This window comes from Pyxicephalus adspersus, chromosome 6 (genome assembly GCF_032062135.1).
Source record: "Pyxicephalus adspersus chromosome 6, UCB_Pads_2.0, whole genome shotgun sequence".
Lineage (NCBI taxonomy): Eukaryota > Metazoa > Chordata > Amphibia > Anura > Pyxicephalidae > Pyxicephalus > Pyxicephalus adspersus.
Window position 1 is genome coordinate 13,484,168 of NC_092863.1, and position 23,256 is coordinate 13,507,423.

The following is a 23,256-nucleotide window of genomic DNA, read 5'->3' on the forward strand; positions in this document are numbered from 1 at the left end:
TCTTTCGGAGATGACTTTTCAGGGTACCCATGTTAGTTTGTACACTTACAACCCCCAGACACACAACACCATACATACTCGCCATTTTGTTTTTTTACCACAGAAGTCAGAATTTATGAATTTATATTATTTTTTTTATTTATTCCTTGAAAACTAAATTTTGTTAATTTGCAAATAAGACAAATTATATGAAAGAATCTAAAATGAAGGCGGGTTAGATCTGGAAAGCCTTGGGTTAAAAAGTAATGTTGTATAGTTTAAATGTAATTGCCTCAGGGACTGGGGAGACTTTTGGGGGAACCGGTCCCCACGATATGAACCCAAGGGATCGTCATCTGCATATAGCTTTGGTACAGAGATACTCGGTATCCTCGTATGATTCGGGCACATGCACATTAGTTGGCTGGCACGATCAGGGTAAAACCGGATCGGTTCTTGTTGAAGTGAGGCTGTGATTGGTTGATTTTGGTTTCCACAGTGATGGAGCAGGATTTGCCGTGCTGGCTGCACTGGACTGGGTGCCCAACCTTCACCTGGAGAGGCCTCTTCTCACTGCAATCATATAAGAAAGGTACGAGTGAATAAAAGGTTCATGAAAGGTAAGGAAAGCATTTTATAAATATTCTCTTTCTAAGCTGCAAATGCATATGAATTATTTATTTTGCTTTTTTTAAATTACAATTGCACATTTCTATGTTACCTCTACCCAATCCCACTTATACATAGAGATGATGGAAGCTACCAATGGTGATTGGTCCTATATTATCCAGGTAGCCTGGTTGGCGTTCTGTTTTTCTACTTATAATTCCCAGAAATTGTGTTATTTGCATGATTGTGTCAGGTATGTGACTGCATCTATTGCCACCAAAACTTCAGATTTACATCCAGGCAATTGATAAGGTTTACAATGTCTTCACCAATGGCCGTACCCATCATCTCTCTTTATTGGTCTCCTGTGAGGCCCCTTGGACCTTCCCTTTTAACTAAAGGTGCGTACACACTTCCAATTTTTATCGTTCAAGACGAACGATCGATTGGGCAAAAAATCGTTCGTAAAAAAGTAACCAACTACGCCGACGAACGAGGAAAGTCGTTGGAAACGAACGACCAGACCGGCGGATCGGATTGGACGATGATCGTTGAACATCGTTCGTGTGTACGGTCGTTCGTTGATCGTCCATGGGCTGAGCATGCGTAATGAACGAACGTTCGTTCACTTTCCTGTCGTGCACATAGTTCCTCTATCGCTTAAACGATCGTATCTATTGTGTGTACAATATCTACGAACGATCGTGTCGTTATCTGTATGTGCAGGATCGGTGCTATACGATCGTTCGTGTATATCGTGCAGGATCGTTCATCGTTCGTGGATCCGCCAGGACGGATCCACAGACGATGAACGACCCNGGCTGTACACACGCCAGATTCTCGCCCGATGCCGATTATCGGGCGAGAAAAATCTGACGTGTGTACGCAGCTTAAGTCAAATCTTAAAGTTCTCCAGGCAGACAATATGAAGCTATTAGGTTTGCACCGAGTATTAAAGTGAACCTGTGATCACAGAAATGTAGATGAAGCCAGCCTAATTCTAACTTATTTATAGGTGCAAGCCCAAACAATTAACTGCAGCTCCAATACTTCTATCCCAACATTTTATCCTAACACTATGCAAGTACAATAAATTATATTTTACTGCTTAGCTTTGGATAGAATAGAAAATGGTTAAAACTCCTGAGAGGAAATCTCTGAAATAGAAACCCCTTTAAAAATTCCTAAAAACTCCTAGTAAAATAGTTTGATCTACAACTTACATTACATTAGTAAATGTGTGTTTGTTTATACATACATATATATAGGTGTCCCGCTACTTTGGAAATCATAGGAAGAGATTTTTGTTGAATTGGAGGTCAGTAGTACAGCCGTCCTTTAAATTGGTGTTTGTTTAGGAGGAAAGAGAACTTATTTTGGTTAATTCCTTGGGGATCTTTAAACTCTGAGAATGGCTGCTCCAATTTATAGGAAATGTTCTTTTAACCTAAAAAGTGACTTCATTTTAATACCCCCCTCTATCATGGTGTCAAATAAAAATTTGGTTCTTACTTCTGTGTCAATAACGACAATATTCTATAGGGCCATCCAAGAGGGTGAATCTCACCAGCTTGGACGCAGAGCAGTCACCACCTTGCAGAAGTTTCAACATCTAAACTGATGCATTTTAAACCATCACAGACCGCGTACATTCATTATCCACCTCATTTACCATCCTTCAGCATTTAGTTCACCACCTAATTACAGATGTGCTATAACTGCAGTCACACAATTATGTGATATACTGTAAGGAACTTTGTAATTAGGAAAAAGTTGATTGTGCAATGTTTCTGTCAGCTGTAGAAAATGCTTATTAATCAACTGTGCCTGGCTGGCTTGCTCCACATTCTGTGACCTAAATACATTGTGCTTACTCTTCATAATAGCAGATGACACACAGCTACATCACTGAGCTTACTGAGGAAGTTTTGACACACAGTTGGTACAATATCCCGTAGCAGTAAATAGGCAGGACGTGACCCCCCCTGTAATCATTGACCAGATTTAAAGGGAAGTGATGGTCACTCCTAAAGGTCAACAGGAAATGCAGAAAATAAACGCCTTCCCAACATTTTTAGGGAATTTTCCCAAAATTTTCCAAGGAAATCATTACAAGGGAGCTGTGGGATCATCCTATTTACAATGGTAAATAGAAAAAAATACAGCTTTATTCCCACCGACATTCTTAGATAATTTGTATGCTCTTCTTGGGAAATACATTTATTGTTCTAAACAATTTTATTATGTGAAGTTGCCCAATCTGTGCAGCTTCCCACACTTTGATGCTGACCCCATAATAATCACTATATCCACCATGGGAACATTTTAGAAAAGATGTGGTTCTTGCAATAATAACCTGGCCTTTCTGAAACTTTAATAGGAGGGAACCCTTGAAATAACTTTCAGGGAACCCCTGCTCTAATTTCTATAGCCACAGCTCACAGTACATGAGAATTGTGGTCAGTGGAAAGAATGACAACTTTCCAGACAACCAAAAGATCATTGGTGTCAGGTAAAGGAACCTCAGAGTCACAAATTGCTCTAGGAACCCCTAGCAATCTCTGGAACCTAGTTGAGAAACACTGCAGGATCCTGTAAGGTTTTAAAATTTTAAATGCAAGTATAAAAATGAAAGCTAATTCTTAATTGTTTGCTTAGGACATTGCCAAGAAATACTTGTTGTCCCAAACATTAGAAATACGGCTTTTCTAATATGGAAGCATTAGTGTTCACCACGCACAGAATAAAAACAGATCTGTGCTGTAGTGGGTCTAATAATCATTGTGCTGTAATCCATCTTTTAGATTGTACAAAAAATATTTAGTAGCTACCTAGTCTGCATGTAGTGTTGTTTTTCTTTATTTCTAGATTTCCTCTTATGTGAGATATGAAGCCATAGGGCTCATGTCTGACAGCTGTCATAAAGGCAGACTGGGGAAGACAGGAAGGGGAAGATGATGGCAGCTGAGGAATTGCATTACGGGGGGGATGGAGGAATGGCGAGAGGATTTCTCATTGAACGCACAGCTGCATTACAAGTGTAAACTGAGATAGGACAATTCACTGAGCTACAATACACCTCCCCAACCTGTCCATCATAAGAAGCCCTCAGACCTGAGTATAGATAATTTGTGAACATTTACCACTAAGTAGATTTAATAAAAAGCAACAATGTATACAGGAAGGATAGACAGGGAAATATTATTCTTGTTAGATTTAGACGCCTATTTAATACACCACGACTTGCTGAGGTGGAAGTCTGTCTGGTGAATACAGATAAAAATATGGAGGCTCCGATAATAAGGCTGCAGGCATTCTGTGTAACTGAATTAAAAGGTTCTGATTTACATAAAGTAATTATGTGGAAGAGAAGCTTTCTGGGAATTCCCTCCCTGTGCACTCCCAGTGATCCACCCTGCAGTGCATCAGGAAAAAGAGAGAGGAAGAAAGCAAAAGGTATAGGAGAAAGAAAGGCTAGGACAAGGAAAAGAAGAGCGAGATGGGCTTTAAAAGCCTCAGGTTAAACGCTGGGGAAACAGTCTAGTAGACCAAGCCTTAGTGGCTTACAATCTACTGACAATACCCCTACCATAGTCATATGTCTTTAATACAGTCTATGGCCAATTTTGGGGGGACGCCAATTACCCTAACTGCATGTTTTTAGAATGTGGGAGAAAATCAGAGTACCTGGAGGAAACCCACACAAACACGGCGAGAAGCTGCAAATGCCATACAGCTGCATAGAAATGCCATCATTGTCCTAATTCAGTACAGATAGGCGTGTCAATGTCCTGATAGCATTACTATGACAGCTTATCTGGCCCTAATGCTAGCTAATTACTTTACTCAATGGTTAGCAGCAAAAGTTGTACAAATGAAAGGTAAAAAGAGAAATTTAACCCAGTCTATTGGGACACATTTACCTCTTAAAGTGACTGGCCAGGACTCCTACAATTTCTCCCACATGGCTCTCCTGTGCAGATTGCCCAGCAAATTTCATACACACGATAAGGTCTTTCCGGTCCTTGGTATGGAACACCACCAGCTGGTCTTTCCCGTTGGTCACACTGACGCCGGACACCTTGTGGATGAAAAATAATACATTCATTTAATACAGCCCCTTAGTACCTTCATACCACACATAGGAAACAGTTGTTACAGAGTATTGTATGTCCTATTGGACCAAACCTTAATACCACTGGTATGCTTGAAGTTTTTCATATTCTAATTATAGCTTGGTGTAAATATATACAGATTTTTTATAGCAGCCAACACTAGATAAATGTAATACTAAATGTACATACCAATTAATAAATGTTTGTGAACCAGCAATGAAATCCGTGTTTATTAGTAAATGTCATTTTATTCTAATTTCTCTACATTTAATCAGATTGCACAGGATACATCTGGGTGCTATTTAAATAATCTGTAAATGAAATTTCCAAAGAAACCACCTAACTTATAATTATTTCTGGTGACTCAATAGCTTTGCATGCCAGGGAAAGAATAGATAATTGTATTTAAATATTTATTACAGAATAGATAATTGTCTTTAAACCCTACAACCTTGACTGGGTAATGGAAAATATACAAAAATAGAAAGCAGTCTAATGCATAGACTGGCATGTTAAAGAAGGCAATGAAAGAAGCGGTAATTACAGAAAACAATTACATTGTATTTACTGGAGTGATTTAAGTATAAGATTCATTCTTGAATTTACACAAAAAGGATTGCTAGTTAACCTGTCATCCAAGCAATAAAAAAGCCAAGTTGTAGGTTGATAAATTACATTTAGTAGGGGCCGGTGACCCATCACTTCTCGAGCCCTATATTAATGGTAGCCTTAGAAAAGCCATTTTCAACCAGGGCTCCTGGAACTATATCTAAATGACCTGTCATATGATGATGGCTGCTTAGTTCTAGGACCAACACCACTTGGTAGAGCCAACTGAATGTCTCTAGTACAGTTTAATAAAGCGGTATTTTATGCACCACCGGAAGGGGTCATCCTTTCCATTGACCACCAAATAATTGGTGGGGGTTCCCTGAGACCTGAGGAGTACTTTATAGGTTCCCCAGGGGTAAATAGGTTGTGAAAGCCTGCCTTAGAAAAGAAAGAATATGTATGCGAGTGCTAGGGGGCAAAAGGGGTATGACGCTAGGCCCTTCTCTATGCTGTGTGGGGGGGACCCTTATATAATTATGCCACTTCAATAAGTCTAAACACAAATATACATCAGCCAATCGATCTGATGGCAGTAAGTGGCAAACTAATTATGAACCTTAAGGCATGCACTGTGAGTTTTGCTTTGTGTTTATGTATAATTTGTTACAATTTTTACAGGACATAAATGTGCCTGTAAGTTGGCAGCAGCTTTTAAAGGTTTGTGGGAAGTAGAGCAGTGTTGAGTGGCATTGGAGGGGATGGGGGGTTGTGGCATCAATGTGTAGCATAATAATGGGTCAGGGAGCTGCAGCTTGGGTACTGTGCCCAAAGTTCAGTGGGGTTAAACATCTCTAGGTTTAGAGAAAGGAAAATATGGGCGTTAGGGATGATGAATAGGAGATGTGGGCAGTCAGGTGTTTTAGAAACATTAGGGTTTTATGTACAGTATTTTGGGAATGGCATACCTATGGGGATGAGGTCATGTATAGGTAGCTGGTAGAAATTCATGCCAAGTATTGCAAGTGGGTATTGGGCTGGAAATATCTATGCTTCCATTTCCGGTTAGTTGCAACAGTGGTCACCAACCTTTTTGTACCCACGGACCACTATATTTACGGGCTCCAGACCGTGCATGCGCGGGGAGCAAGGTGTCACTCAAAGGGGAAGAAACTTCCCCCAATAGTGACGTCATGATGCCAGAACCCGCCCACCACCCGAGGCTGCGATCCGTCCGGGGGACATGGTCCAGGGCTCTGGCACACCACGGGGTCCTTCTCCAGCCAGAGCCGCGGAGCACTGTTGGGGACCGCTGATCTAATAACACCATCCAACTAGCGGCATACCTTAGTTTTGTAGCAAAGCATTACTGAGAGTACCTGTGACTATAGAGCCCTGAATACTGCTAGAGGAGGAAGTCTGACTGCTATTTATCTACACATGCATTGCTGTCTAACCCCTGTAACCTGCAGAATAACCTAATAATAGGTCTATATAATAGGTTTACATATTATTGTTCATAGGTAATAATTTTTGTACAATAAATGTATGTACTTTATGATCTCTCTGGTCCAGCTTCTAATACATAGCTGCCTATACAATATTCAGATGCTTGGATCCTATTAGTCATTTGAGAAACTGTTTCTTTCAGAATTGTAATTCACAGCAGATTGTGACTAGTAACATTTTGTTCCCTCATGTAGTGTCAGAATATTAATACAAAAGAACACAGAAAAAATAAAGGCATAAAGAAAACTGATGCATGGAACAGCATCAATATAATCTCAGCAGGCCGAGCAGCAGCGCTGGACCAGACATCGGCTGATCCGGTCTCCATGGAGATTTCCATGGCAACCCCATCCCCCAGTGGTTGTCACGGTGATGGGATGCTTTTGGATGCAGAGATGCCAGTAGCTGCAAGATGAAATGTGACTGACTGCAACCCTTTCTCCTGACTATTTCCTTTCTATTGTTTTATACAGCTTGCCGCTTTCAATTCTGTTCTCCCCCACACTCCTATTCATGACAATTATATTTCAATAAAGGCCCCTGCAGGGCCAGTCCCAGTGGAATATTTTACACAATTTATAATCAACTACTGGCATCCAATTTATCTCAGAAGGGGGGGGGGGGGTCAGAGAGGGCCAAATATCACACGTACTCCATTTATCCACCATGATCTCCTCTCTCACCCACAGCATGCATCATACCCGGGATCTCATTTATACCATGCAATGTTCTCCCCAGCCCCTTTTAGCCGGGTGCACCACCTGGCACTTTTCAGCAACAACCCGGCTGTTTTTGAATGGTTACTATTAAGTTGGGACACAATATAGGGGCTGCCACCTGCCTACAATTTCTTCCCACTCAGCTTAAAAAAAAATTCTGGGCTGAGCACTGCCATGTAAATATTTGTTAATTTTCTCAGGAGGTAAAATACAACAAGGTTCAGCAAAATTCCAATGAATCTGCGGACATTGGAAATAGGGTTGGGTCTGATTTATTTTCATTTTATCATTTTTTAAAAATTCATCTGATAAAGTATTAGGTATTGACAACTAAAGCAGGTGGATACAGAGAAAAATGCATGTGGGGGGAAAAAAATCTGCCTATTGCCTGGGCAGAAGATTTTAAATGTTTGCATGCAATATTTTATATTTAAGTACATTACTAACAAAAAAAAAGAATACACATTAATGTTAATTTTTCCGTTCTGACCACAACAACAAAACCATACTTATGCTTAAACAGCACTTAATGGTATCCTAGATGCTATAATAATCTCTGTATTGCAATATGCCACGTGCTAAAAAGCCTCTCCTTCAGTAAATAGGTCACAGTGATCAATAGGCACCATGCATTGTGCTTAGTTACATATTAAAAGGATGAATACATTACTTACAGCAATTATTGTCTACCCAACCTTCCCTTAACAATTAAAAATTCATAAAGGTGCATAAGATTAGTAAGAGTGACGTACATAAAAGGAGAAACACGAAGCAAAAAGATGTAGAAAGCAACAATCGGCAGCAGCCCCAATTGTTCCAAATGCAGTCAACTTATGAATAATAAAAATCCTTACTGGCTGCTATGACTTACACATCGCTGTTTTATTGCTTAGGTTTGTGATAAAGTATGGTGCGTTTTCCATGCAGTTTTTTTTTTTTTTAAGACTATGGTTACCATGCTATGGATAAAGGTTTTGTTATCCTTGCTGCTGAAATTCTACAGTGATCTCATTGGGGCGTATTGTAAATCATAAAGTCCACTTTGTTTAAAATGACACAACTAAAGCTTAAGCTTCTGACTTTAAAATTACTTATGGACTCCGTCACTTTGGCCCTAATGGTTGTCTTTTAAAAACCACACAGTTACCTTTCTTGCTCTCTGGTGGAATGCTAAGCCTAAACCTCATAAAACCAATATATTGATGTAACTTTAAAGATTGGCTGCCTGGGCCCAAGTATTGTGTCCTGGGAGTAGGTAACATGCTTCCTCATACACAGAAGGGATGGGTATTTACAAAGGGCTCTGACAGATTAGGGAGCATAGCAAGCTAAGCATCAGAGATTCCCTTAAACTTCAGACATAAAATTGGTAAAAACACCAACATATTTTTACATACACAAAGCAGATGTATTAATTTAGCCTCCTGCACAGCAGCAGTCACATTGCATGGGGATGGGGCAGAGCTCTGAGCTCTATTGCTTCTGCACAGTGAAAATAAACCTTTTTTATTCAATGTGGCTGGAAATTCAACATGAATGGAAGCAGTTGGGATGTGTTAACTGTAGGGGAAGGAAGGGCGGGCAGCATGGTTCAATAAACAAATTGTAAAATAAGTAGATGTCTCTACTTACCGGTGTACTTTTTTCAGTAAATGTACATCAAGTATGTGTCTTTTGGCAGTCTACTATTTTGTGACTGATTATTTATATGTATTATACACACACATGCTTACATACATACATCATTGCAGAATGGAAAGGTAAACATTTTTACAAAGCTACACTTTTGCTGTATGATCATTGGGGGACAAAAGACTAAGAAAATGCTTTCTCCTGCTGACTGCAGACTAAGGACAATAGACTAAAGACCCAGCATAGCTTTTCCTCAATAAAAGGTTTAGCTATAGGAGCTATAAAGATATCACAGTTTTGTCCTTGGAGTTAAAAAAAAAAGTTTAAAGTTATATTACTTACATTATAAAGAGGAGTGCTAGTCATAACTTTATACTGCTTGTTGGGGTCCATTTTATATAAATGTCTGTCGGTGATAAAGATGGCACGATCTTCTACCTTGTTAAATCGATTCACCTGAGCATGAAAAAAAGTGTGGTCATATAAAGCTAGGAAGGCAATGAACTTTATCAAGAACTTTACACCTGGGCTTAAAAGATAACTGTGGTTACAGAGTATAGCTATCCTGTGTTCTTTTCTCCCCTTAGATTTACTCATATTTAGCTGGATTTACATTATTTGAGGACAATTCTGAAGCAGAGAATAAGGTTTCCAAAGTCTAAAAGTTGCTGCATTGTTGACTGTCTGAGTTCTTGGTAATACAGTACAAAGAAGCTAAGCTCCCTTAAATGTGCGAAACAGTTGTTTGCACTCCCATTGACTTCTGCAACTCGCCATTTGCTACTTTTATGCACACTAACAGCTGGGAGGCTTTCATGTGCTATCAGCATCAGGGCACAAAGTTGTCAGATGGGAACGGTCATCAGTATGCCTAGACGCAGACTGAATTTAGGAGCATTTAGGAATTCTATTCACGTTAAATAAGACTGGTTACATATACCACATATACTTGAGAAAAGTAAGTGGGATACTGGAATCACTACAGAATATTGAGTCACTGTAGACTCAAAAGAAAATCATATGCCTTCTTACTACTACGTATAGTTAGGTTATTCAGACAACATAGATCACAATGAGCTGAATCTTGTCCATTATAAATACCAATGTGTCACTACAATGGCCATATATCACAAAGTGACATCACGCAGCACCATTGATACATACCTTGCATACACGGCAGGAAAATAGAGGCTGCATGAACTTGTCTTTCCTTTGTAGTTCATTGGCCCGGCATACAAACAGTTCTGAGTCTTGGCTATTTTCTTGCTTCTGATAAAAGCAACAAAGATTATTATTAGAACTGCAAATTGGTTAGAATATTGACAAGACCATGCTGCCTATACAAAGCACTTACCAACGCAAGGTAACTGCCTTCCCAGCGCCTCTGTAGTCCCAAGTCAGCTCTCTGACCTTTGAGGTTCTCAAATGCAGCAACTTTGGCTTTAATTTTTGGTATGTCAGCGGGAGGTATGGTCTTTAGGATATGGTACGCCCTCCACCTGTGAACAAAGAAAAGTTTAGTGGCTATTCAAACTGTGCATAAAATGGCTTTTTTCTGATCCAATTGAGCCTGAATACCTGTGGAAGACTTTTTGCAGGAATTCCTGGAAGGAACGAAGCACCTTTGGAGGTGTAGGCCATTTGACGTTCTTGCCATAATCCCTGCTGTTCCGTACCCCATTAAACCTGCGGACCACCTCACGGATATAAGACTTCACTTTGTAGCGTCTGTAGTACCGCAGTATTTTGAGGGCTGCTTTGGTCCTTTTATATTGCCTGCGAGCCAATGTTCCCCTCCACATCTAGACCATGAAGATAAAAGGTTTTGAGTGAGTGCCTTCCCATATTTCATTTAGAGAGTAGAACAAGCATCCTTGACTTAATCACTAGCTCACCTTCTGAAGGAAGAGAATGATCCTGATAAGCATCTCACTCCGCTTCTCCTCCAGGGAGAATAGGGTACGCGGGGTACGAATAAAAACTTTGGTTTTGCCATAGGCAGCGTCATTGTGAAATCCACACTCTTCCAGGAGTTTTTGCACAGCAGCTTTATCTGAAGACATGTCATGGTTAGGCCAGGTTGTCTGTGATATCATCTTGTACCTGAAGGAGAGGCAAATACAATGGTCAGAGTAGCTGGGGAAAGAGAATGGTGCCTATAGAATATTATCAGACAAAACTGTAAGTGGCAAAGTAATGTACACTGTGTCTAGTAAGAATTAGCAGCAAAGTAAGAAAATGCTTTTCTAGGATCTATAGTAGAAGCCATATGTCTACATGAAGAAGTAGAAGGTGCGTAGTTTAAAAAAGTAGGTAGTTAGCAACTGTAAGACCTCGATCTGTTTACAGTTATATAAAAGGCAGGGGAGCTATGTGTGAATTGATGTACAGGTACAGTCTATGTACAGGTAAGTGTATAGATTAATGATGACACAGAACATTCACAGGAAAAGCTTGTCCGTACCTATGGAGAAAACGCTCATACACCTGCCGATATGCGAAACCAGCTCGCCGGACACGAACGTTCTCTAGTAAACCCAAATACTCCACCTGGTGGCGGCAGCGTTCTTCATCAAACAAAGATGGTGACTTCTTGTCATTTGGCTTTACGCAGCGAACATAGTAAGGTTCCTGATTGGGCAAAAGAGAGGGACACAAAGTTAGTTGGAGGAGGCGCTAAACAACATGGAGGACAGCAGTAGTAATGATAAGAAGGAACATGAGCAAGGAGAGAAGGACATACCTGAAAAATATTTCCTGTTGGAAACAAGAGAAGAGGAAGAAAATATGGAAAAGGCACTGAGAATAGTAATACAGTATCAAGCATTAGCTAAATGCTGAAGAAGCAATCAAACAACCAAAAGGTGGGTAACCAGCACAGCGCTCACACAAACCTATACAAGTGTAGTAGGAAAATAAATGTCTATGCAGGTTACTTCCCCTCCCCATGATCAGCACTGAACCCCAAGAACTAGTGCTACAAGAGAACCACTTGGCCACAAAGTATTACATTTATCTGATCACATGACCAATGGGTTTACCCACAGCAAACAAGCAGAGGTTATTTTTCAGTGGTCTGAAGTGGCCTTAACGATGACGGATGGTTGCTGCAGTATTCTGTTGCTTTTTGTTTTATAAAAAAAAGGCGCAAATATCAGTTCAACTGCACACTAGTAATGATAAGCACACAACAATATTGTACCGCTTTAAATTTGTGTAATGGTTATAAAACAAGTGTTAGAATGATATCTAATAGGATGTCATAAATAAGAATCTGGTTTGCTTGGTGGTATAAAACTCTTTAGCACTGCATTAAAACATAATATGGGGCTGTTACAGTGACATTCTGGCAGTTGGAGGTCACAATAGATAAGAGGTAGAGCTGCTGGCAAAGAGATCAGAGCTGATACCTTAGATGCTAGGTTGTCCACCAGGGCAATCATGGAGTTCTTGAAGAGGGTGGCAGCTGTCAGGGGACGTTTGGTGACCTCCATGATGCTCAGTTTTCCCTCAGGCCACATGTTCTTCAGCACAGGGTTGGAGCTAGTAAACAGACAGGGATAATACACAGAGGTCAAAGGACAAAAAACGCAATGAGAAAAAAATGCAAATCCAACAAGCTGCTTTCTATTGATTGTAACATCCAGTGACAAATGAATGCATTGTTTGACTTTTTATGTTGACACAGATATAATGCTTAGCTTTTACTTCCAAAAGTTGCTGCTGTCCTAATGATTACAGACTGCAAGTCTTCTATAAACAGTATGACGTGCATATATCACCAACACATTTACCAGCATTTCGCCATACCTTAATGCCTTTGCATTATTCCCATACCCCAATTTGTCATAGCTGTACACCTGCCTGTCATATTAAAGGGAAGATGTACTTGTAGGTAGAAGAAGTCTGATGGGGCTATGTCAGTACATACAAAGCAAACAGGATGGCTTTTCTGTGCCATTCGTAGCAAGCAAAACCAGTGCTCAACGCACACCCAGGCTAACTTATTGGAGGCCAGTTAGGGTATAAAAGCTGTTGTCAACATGCTTTGTTGGGAAAATACAATTTGTGTTTGATATCAGTTTGAGATTTTTCATTCGGAATTGATTACAGATGGAGCTGAACTATGGAGCCTATGCATTCCTATTGATTTGTACAGGAAAAGAAGCAGTTCTGAAGAGAACGAAAGCTTGCCATTGACCCTGATCCTTAGCAGGTATTTGGCTTGTGAAAGCAAACTGAACGCTTAGATAGCAATCCAACCATGGGAAAAACATAGAACCTGTAACAATAGTGGACCTAGCACAATCCAGGAGCATGCGGACCACCGTCCTGCCACGTGTATAGTGGAGCAATGTTTATGATACGTCCGTATGACAGAAGTGGTTAAGGTGTACATGACAATAATGAGATAAATACTAGCTATCTATAATAAATCCTGATGAAGTCCTGTCACCATCTGTTCTATAATAACACGATTACATAACCACTTTATTTGTGCAGGATCAGAAGATTCTGTACTCTTTATAACCAGCAGGTTGTCACTAATATCAAATCAGGAGTCAGCTAGATTGTGTCAGTCCTGTCCTCCTTTCCCATCCTACTGGCAATGTTTCCCAAAATCATGGACTTGGCTGCACCTTATTGTTCTTCAGAACACTGACAGCAACTGACATCAACAGAAGGCGTGTAGAAGACTTCATGAATATTAATGAAATTCCTGCTTCCATCTCCTACAAAGAACAGGACACAGCTGCCCAGGCATCCTAATGGATCTAATAGTGGAATTTGAGTTCAACTGCAAAGCGTGATCAAGTATTCCTTCTTTAACTATTAAGGGTTCTAGTTCACTTTCAGTATTATATATACATACAATCACTGGCCACTTTATTATGTACTCCTTGGACTGCTGTAATTCTTTGTTGCATAAGTTGCACAAAGGTTCTAAAAACATTCTTTAGAGATTTCAGTCCATACTGACGTGATGGCATTATGTGGTTGCTGCAGATTTCAGCTGTACATCCATGATGCAAATCTATTGTTCTACCACATCCCAAGGGTTCCCTTTTGGATTGAGGCAATTTGAGTAAAGTGAACTCACTGTCATGTTCATGAGACCAGTTTTAGATGATGGCTGGAAGTAGCGATCAGAAGGGTATAAAGGGATATACAAGGTCAGCAACAATACCAAGGCAGGCTGTGGCATTTAAATGATGACCTATTAGTACTAAGGGGCCCAAAAAGTGTTCCAGGAAAATATCCCCCACACCATTACCCCACCATCAGTCTGAACTGTTAATACAAGGCAGAATGAATCCATGTTTTCCAATTGCTGACAGCAAATTCTAACTATAACATTCAAATGTTGCAGTAGAAATCAAAACCCATCAGACATGGCAGCATTTTTCCAATTTACACCTGTCCAGTTTTAGTAACCTTGTGCTTCTTATTCACTGACAGTAATAAAGTGGCTGGGGAGTGTGTATATCCAGCCAGTTCTAAGATTTTACATATCAGGACATATTACACAATAGAACCTGCTAAGAACCAGATAACTTTGTATTATGCCCAATTACATAAAAACTTACAATTGAAGGGTTTACTTTAGAAGTTCCTGTCTAGCTCAGGATTATTTGAAATGGAATGAATTTCCAACTTCCTATCTCTCCTAAAAATGTTTTCAGATAGGAATTTTAGTGTCAGGGAAATGGTGGTATAAACATGGGTGCCATATTGTGGGGGGGAGTATTACACCATAGGAGCGGAGATGTGGGGTGGTGGGAAGTAGTGAGGGTTTAGGAGACAGAAGATGGGTAGGTAAGTTTGAAAAAAATGGTTTGAGTACTATTTTAAGTGAGGAGAAAGAAGGAGCAAGACAAATAGGACGAATTCAATTCAAGTAATTCGGGGCTCTAGAAAAGTCTTGGAGCTGTATGTGTGATGAGGTTATGAGTGAGGAAGTATTGAAGTCACTGTATGCTACACAGGGGTCGTAAAAAAATAAGAGGGGGCGTGGTACTATCCATGGCGAGCACACATGCGCATCACTGTAAACGCTAAATTCCTGAAAAAAGTGTGGGCACAGTGGTGCCCATGGGTGCCCGCCCCACTACACCCCTGATGCTACATTTCTTTTGTACAAGAGATCTATAAAATATCTTCATATATGACCCATCTTCCAGTACACAAAGCAACATATATAATACGACATCTCACCTGTTATACATGAGTCTCTTGAAGTCCTGGAATAATGTGTCTTTGTTCTTATCAATAAATCCCATCACTGAGTAACTGTCAGGGGAAAGTACATGGTAAGAATCCAAACAAGGAAACGCAACCACTGTACAACTCATCAAATGCCAAATTAATTAAAACTGACTTCTCCGGGGAATATGACAGTCATATGTTATTAAACATTAGGGTCTGCTGCCAAAAATGTCAGCTTAACAATAGTCCAGAGTGACGATACTCACACTACATCTCCAGCATAATGGCGAATCCGGAAATCGCGCTCATATTCCAGAGCTTTATCTGTTGGGGTCACCTAAAGGGAACAGAATCAGTAATATGTTTAGATATTAATAATATGACATTTGATCTACTTATAGTTCCTTCTTACTACCTCTATTCAGCATAATAATTACATTTTTAAATAAAACCTTTCACTACAGACCACCCCAGGGAACTGTAAACAGAATCTCTATGAAAGTACTGAAATGCAATCAGTAAAAAGAGCAGGGTCTATCAGACATGCTGCAGCTTCTAATGCACACTGAGAAGTAAATGGTACAGAAGTTGGTCTGTACAACTGTGCACAGCTAAAGGAAAGTTCAGTTTTAAGATAAGCATTTGCTTTCCAAAACATAGCACAGAAATACATCCACAGCCTGGCAAGACTTATTTTATTCCAGACACTGGTTGTGTAAACTAGACCAAGGCACTGTGGAAAACCCTCTGACTGTCATGGGAACATTTAATTGTAAGCATGTGATCCTGCAGAATTATTCTACACAGAGAGGAGTAGCAATGATGCCTTTACACCACCAAATCCGTCACTGTAAAAAATATCTGAAATGTTTACTTTGCATTCTCTCATGTCCTTACTTATACTTGCAGCTGATGCAAGCAATTCGCAGCAAGCTCTGAACCAGGGGTTGCCTAAGACTGGCCCCGTGTCCACTGAACAAAATAGTGTTGTTTTATTGTTGTCAAAGGCCTTGATTATGTATGGAATCTTAATGGTCAAATCCCAGGTCGCTAGAAATAACGAGCTGTAAAAAGATAAAAAGAGCCCAAGCATTCCACAGCTAGGTGCTAAAGACCAATGCTTCAAACCCCTGAATACCAATAGGGCTTTAGATTGTCTCAATCAGGAGACAGCAGCGTGCAATGTCTATTGGCTAGACATGACATCACCATACAAAGCTTGTTCAATGCACAACCATGGTGAGAATCAACAGGGAATGTGGCTCCCTCTCCTGGACAATCTATGTCATAAGCAATGCAACATGGCAGTGAGATTTATAGATAGTGAATCCATATAAATCACACACAAGTGCATTATTATTATTGTAATTAATATTATTATTATTATTATTATTATTAATAATAATAATAATAATAATAATAATAATAATAATAATAAACAGGATTTATATAGCACAACATATTATGCAGTGCTGTACATCAAGGGGTTGCAAATGATATGAATTTGCAAATAATTGCAAAAGAAATACAGACAGTAGTAACACAGGAGGAGGACCCTACCCAGAAGTGCTTACAATCTGAGAGTATAAAAAGGTAGTAAATAGTAAATGAGGTTTGAAAATTGCTCTAAGATTTGTCTGGATGTGTTATATTTAAAGTTTTTACTGAAAGCACTGGATGTATCAATATACCTATCAAAAAAACATTAAAAGTGCAGCCCTTCAGCATTTTAGCAAAAACATTTCATTTATATAGCAAGGCAGTAGAGATCCCCACAGACAATCATTGTATTAATATGTATGCTCATACCTGCACAACACACATCCTATTAAACATTCACATGGAATCAAAGTTAATGGCTTTTTGCTAAACATACAACTGGATTTTGTGTTTATCCCCAGAATTAAACATTTCACCCATCTGGTCAATATAAATTAAACATATGATGGGAAAAAATATGATAATAAAAATGAAGACTAGCTCCATCCTAATTGTCAAGCATGCCTATTGGTCAAAGAGTCCACCCATCAAGAACCAATGGGAATACTTTTGATGGGGCAGGGCTAAAAATCTTCTTTTCTAGGATAAACAATTTAACATAAGTTGCATGTAACTTCATTGCTGCATGTACTGTTTTTTTTTGATACATAGTTTTCACTGAAAATAATCTTTGCTTGACATTTTACCGCTATTTATAGCAGGTGATACACTTAGAAGCCATAACTTTGCCTAGAGAAAGTCTATTTAAAAACTGATTAACATATGCCAAATGTTCTTGCTCTTCTGTTATTATTATTATTATTATTATTATTATTATTATTATTAATAATAATAAACAAGATTTATATAGCGCCAACATATTACGCATCGCTGTACAATAAACAGGGGTTGCAAATGACAAACGAATACAGACAGTGACATTTGTCATGTGACAGTGTTTGGGGCTTGGAAATTTGCTACTAGGCCTGAGAACTGCATTATGGGAGGAGGTCATATGCCTTCCCATAAAGAAGCACCCAGCTATTAAGAAAAAGAAGCAGCTGGAGAGTGCTAAAAAAGTAAAAATAAGTGTGTTGAAAGTTGAGATTGTGGCAGAGAGAGGGTGAAGCCTGCAAACGTTACCCTTCTCCCCTTACCTTTCTGCTAGTGTAGTGGGCATGTTTCCCCAGCTGCCTATTCAATGCATCTAGGAACATGGCATCAGTCACTTTTCCTACATTCATACAAGCGTCATCCAACAAAGAGATAATCCCACGATGTTGCTGCTCCACCAAGTCTACAATGATCTGGTTGTTGAAATAATCTATCTGTAAAATAGTGCAGAGAATTGAATGTTATGTGAATGAGCTAATTCACCATTCTATTGTTTTTCATGTGAACGAAGGATGAAGCCACAATGACTCCTGATACGTACGTGTTTCCAGGGAATCCCTTCTCTCTTATATTCTTCCTGCTCCTGCGTCAAAACCAGCTGGATGAACAGCTGCTGTAGTTTTTCATTACAGTAATTAATGCAGAACTGCTCAAAACTGAAAGAGAAAACACAAAATGACTGTAATCCGAAACAGGTATTCTTAAATCAATAATACATTTAATATTCAAAAAAGTTGTATATGATACCTGGAAGATGGACATGTTTGTGTTTACCCCAGTAACTAATCATTTGTCGTTTTTTAGTCTTTTATTTTTACAAACCTGAGAAAAATTCTGCATCAGAAATATACCTCACCTGTTATTGTCAAAGATCTCAAATCCATATATGTCCAGCACACCAATTACTGTGTTTTTTCCATGAAGAGCTGCATCTTGTTTTCTCACATCAATCACATCGTTGATACGACTGACAATCCAGCAAAACAAGCGTTCATAAATGGCCTGTATTATGACAGACAACCATTATTCATCACACCAACATTATTTTTTTTGTTCACCTCCAAGTTACATCAAACATTTATTTTATATATCTTTAGAATTTAGTTAGCTGCTCTGCACCTTAGCAAATGCATCTCGGCCATAACAGGCCTCTTGCTCGGTGTGTTGCTTGTCTATGACGTCTCTTCCGGTGGCCACTGTCCTAAAGAGCAAAGCCTTTTCCAGTTGATCAGCTTTGGAGCCAAGCAAGTCCGCCACTACAGAGACCACTTTACCGTTCTCAATGATAGGGGTATCTCCATCCATAGTAATCTTCACATTTCCCTAAGAGGGGTAGGGAGAATAGGTCAAAGATAAATACATACAGAATTTTACAGTCTTTTGTATTAGTTTATTAGTTTTTTCAATGTTCAATTATTTATTGCATCAATTTAAAAAAAATTACACCATGCAGAGCATTAGAAACATGAGAACAGAATATCTTGTACAATCCTGCATCAGCAACATACTGTGTAAAGTAAAGGAGAGGATTCTAACTTTTGTTAAAAACTTGTATCAGTACTTGGGTTTAAAGTAAAAAAGTAAACCTTTACCTGTACCAGAGGACCTGCAATTTAAGGTGCTCCCTACTTTTACTTCATCTCATTGTAAGCTGTACTTTCTGAACATCTGCTGGTGCTTGATCGGATCACCATGGAGGTGGCGCTGACAGGAGGAAGCAAAGTTCTGACTATACTAAGCAGGATGTCCTCTACAAAGACACATTGAGGGGTTAGATAGCAATAGACAGGACAAGTCAGAACTGGGAAAATGACCAGCTGCCGAGATGCCACAGGCAATACTAACAAGTTGTCCTTTATTTTTACGTTTTGTGTCCTCTTTAAACTTAGAGCTACTTTGCTTGTTAGGAGTGACGTTAAAAGGCAACCTAGACAGCCTGGATAGATTCTGTGAAATTCTAACTGGTTTGGATTAATAATATGAGAGCTAGACATACAGACAGACACATGGCTCTAGAATGTCTGATGTTTTACTTCTTGTAACAAATCAGCTTACATGTGTTGGCTCAGACAGAATACCAGCACATCATTTTTTTTACTGCATATGAATATTTACACAGCTGAGGGTGAAAGCTGCCAAGCTTCTTGGGCAAAATCTGCCATGAAATACCACTGCTAGTAGCTGGTGAAGTGGAAAACATAAATGTCTGTTTTCTGGTGTTATCTTCCCAGGTCAATGGACATGCCGCATGTTTTGCACCTACTCACCAGATGTAGTATAGCAGCCAAGATTTTATAGACAGTCTGGATCTCCTCCGGTTTAAATCCTATCACTTTCATAGCTTCTGCAACTTCTTTGAACTCGGCTGCATCATTAATGTTGGACTGGATAAGAAACAAAGAAAGGATCAAAACAGAACATAAATATGATATTTAAAGCAGCCCTAAACGCTCACGGAACCTCATCTGGCATATACAGTTATGTTAAAAGCTAACAGCTAATCATTTACTACTAGTCTAGGATTAGTCCAGCTGCAGGGGTCAGAACTGCTTGCCAAAAAAGTGGGAAATGTGCACAGTTAGGGTGGGTGAACAGCTTACAGAAGACATGTAATGCTATGTACTTGTCAGATGATTGTAATCCGGGACAAACGTTCCAGTCATGGGCAGAAACACATCTGACGTGTACAGAAGTTCCCTGATTTTTTTTCCTTATCCATGATTTTTTTTATTAAAACCAATACAACAAAAGAAAGGGGGATGCATTAATCAAAACACCCAAGAACATTTGCCATACTTTATCCTAGTTAGGTGTATGAATTTAAATGGCAATATTCTATTTAACAGAACCAAACTCACCTTGACTCCTGCCAAGCTGCGTGTGTAAGTATAAGAAGAGATATCCTTCTGGAGATGAAGGGAACGCAGTGTCTGCTCTGGTGCTCCTAAGATTAACTATAGGAAAACATATAGACATAATCAATCCTAATATACTAGTGTGTCCAGAACATAATTAAGAAATGGAATGCCTCCAGTGAACACCAGGCTTATATCTATTAAATAAAAGAATGGGAGGCACAGGACTTTGAGAAATTTTGCTCTGGAAACATGAAAAACTGACTGGCTACTATTGCACTATTAGGAATATTAGAATATGGCCTCCCTGCCAAAGACATCAAAGAGAGGTCAGAAACACACGCACAACTGGGCTGTCGTCTAATGTCTGCAGGCAGCTTCTGCCATAAACAGCAATGCTTGGGCCAAACAAGCATTCCTGTTACAGTGATATGACATTTCAGGAAACAAATATTCCTTGGGCTGGCTTATCACTGGGAAGACAATAATGACTGGACATAGTTTTCAAAATCTATGCCTTTTCATATCATGTAGCTAACAAAATGTTGCAGGGCCTAAATTTTTTATAGGTAAGACATATGCAGCATAAAAAGTTTGCCCCCTCCAACACTGACCTGATAAAAGGAGTGGAAGTTTCTCTCCCCCAGCTGCTGAATGATGACACGGGACTAAAACAAAAAAAAAAAAAAAAAGAAAATTCAAATACATTTTTTAAAAAAATCATCCATTGTAGCCAAAAACTCTATTATTATTATGATTATTATTATTATTATTATTATTATTATTAATATGTTCGGGGCAAAGTGACTAAATTTGTGAACCAAGCTTTGACCCATTGATATTTATCTTTCCAGCTGTCCCCCACCAAGCCTTTATCTGGTGTTAAGAGTCTCAGTGGTGACTCTATATCATGTGATAGCACTGTGGCATGCCATGCCAGACCATAACTTAAAGATTGGGGTATTTTTGCCAGCAGAGGTAGAGGAAGGAGCAGTGGCTGGACTGCTGTGTATCAGTGTGTCAGAAGTGATTTTCACAGATGCGGTCACTTGGACCTGTAATGAGCATTCCATTGCGTTTATAGCCACCATTTATTCTCACCTTCTCTAATAGGTAGTTATTAATGTGACCACCAATGGGATCGCCTTTGAAGTCAAAGTTAATGTCCATGTACTTTCCAAACCGGCTGGAGTTGTCATTTCTATTTGTCTTGGCGTTGCCGAAGGTCTCTAAGACACAGTTAGACTTAAGCAGCATGTTCTTCACCCTGAAACAAGAACAAGACACCACAACATTAATACAGAAAGAAACTGACTTCCTATGGAAAGTGTAAGACTAGATGTGGAAAAAATACATCTAAATAGTAAACAGTTACCAAGCAGTGATATAAATCACTCTGCACTTCTTTTAACCAATCTCTTGGTAAAGTATTAGAATGATATTATAATGGTTTTGGGTTAAGTTTATTTCCCATAATTTATATAGGTAAAGTACTACAGACATTTTCAACTATGAGTTTTCAGCTTAAGCTAATGAGCTCCATGAACTGCACACATAGCAGCCATTTCAGGACTAAACAAATACTCTGCGAAAATGGCCAGTGTATAGCATTACTGCAGGTGTACACAAGTTACACATTATTATACAATAAAAGACAGATGGCAGGTAGAGGTGACACAACCCTTCTCAAACAACTAATATTTTTTCAAGCTCATTGTACTATATTTCAAGGCTGGAACACAAACAATTTATATTTAGTTAGTCTTATTTCCCTGGAATTGGTCCTTTGGGTCTTACCTCTCAACTTCGGCCCTCTGGCTGGGATTGGTGATGGCGGCTATGTACTGCATAATGTATTTACTGGCTTCCGTCTTACCAGCACCACTCTCACCTGCAACAAAGAAGAAATTTATAAGAGGACAGGGAAAAGGATACTGAAACACAAGTGGAGGTGCATAAGTTACTAAATATTCTCTGCAAAGCAAAGTGATAGATACAAAACTTATGTGAAGGAAGCATCATGTAAGTGTGCCTGCAGCCTACTTATATATTTTATTATTGTCTATCCAGTGTAGTTCTAAACAATGTTCTAATTTGGACCCTGAAACCCTAGTGGATTAATGATGCATACACAATAAAAGAGGAGTTTAAGCCACATTTTTAGTAAGGTTTTAAATATATATTAAAGGATTTTGTCTGTTTGCCTTCTGTGTCCTACTCGGGAGATTTTTCTTTACTTCCTGCCCTGTAGACCCAACAGAAAGTGAAAGGAAACCTCTCCAAATACACAAAATATTACCTGATATCACTATACAGGTGTCTTTACATCGTCTCTTCATGGCCTTGTAAGCGGCATCAGCGATGGAGAAGAGGTGTGGGGGTCGCTCATATAACTCTCTCCCTTTATACTGTTCTATCACATCTTTCCCATAGATTGGAAGGTTCTTGTAGGGGTTCACCGAGACCACCACTTCCCCAATAAATGTGTAGATTCTTCCCTTTTCAAACCTGAAACAAAAGACCAAGTGACATTAGGTCCTTTTCTTTTTACTACATATTGAAAAACTAATTAAAATAAGCAGCAAAAAAATCAGACACACAACAAATAAAAGAAAACTCCATTCAGAAATCAAAACTGTCAGCAATATTAAATAATACAGTATATAATGGCTAACTGGAACAACCTGTTTTAAACACTAGTACCAAATA

General features: G+C 39.2%; 1 protein-coding gene across 1 annotated transcript in view; it reads right to left on the reverse strand.

Moving 5' to 3' along the window:
* Window positions 1-112: 112 nt before the first annotated feature.
* Window positions 113-23,256, reverse strand: part of MYO1D (myosin ID) — a 46,022-nt gene continuing 22,878 nt past the window's right edge. Inside the window, exons 3-23 of the mRNA XM_072414630.1 lie at window positions 22,847-23,055; window positions 22,345-22,438; window positions 21,649-21,814; window positions 21,162-21,215; window positions 20,551-20,646; window positions 19,960-20,076; window positions 18,812-19,015; window positions 18,549-18,694; window positions 18,234-18,348; window positions 17,956-18,126; window positions 15,586-15,656; window positions 15,329-15,403; window positions 12,523-12,655; window positions 11,577-11,743; window positions 11,008-11,215; window positions 10,691-10,914; window positions 10,467-10,611; window positions 10,277-10,381; window positions 9,455-9,568; window positions 4,512-4,669; window positions 113-552 (exon numbers count right to left, since the gene is read on the reverse strand). Coding sequence (XP_072270731.1) covers window positions 396-552; window positions 4,512-4,669; window positions 9,455-9,568; window positions 10,277-10,381; window positions 10,467-10,611; window positions 10,691-10,914; window positions 11,008-11,215; window positions 11,577-11,743; window positions 12,523-12,655; window positions 15,329-15,403; window positions 15,586-15,656; window positions 17,956-18,126; window positions 18,234-18,348; window positions 18,549-18,694; window positions 18,812-19,015; window positions 19,960-20,076; window positions 20,551-20,646; window positions 21,162-21,215; window positions 21,649-21,814; window positions 22,345-22,438; window positions 22,847-23,055 — 2,929 coding nt within the window. The 3' untranslated portion in view covers window positions 113-395. The remainder of the gene's footprint in view (window positions 553-4,511; window positions 4,670-9,454; window positions 9,569-10,276; window positions 10,382-10,466; window positions 10,612-10,690; window positions 10,915-11,007; window positions 11,216-11,576; window positions 11,744-12,522; window positions 12,656-15,328; window positions 15,404-15,585; window positions 15,657-17,955; window positions 18,127-18,233; window positions 18,349-18,548; window positions 18,695-18,811; window positions 19,016-19,959; window positions 20,077-20,550; window positions 20,647-21,161; window positions 21,216-21,648; window positions 21,815-22,344; window positions 22,439-22,846; window positions 23,056-23,256) is intronic.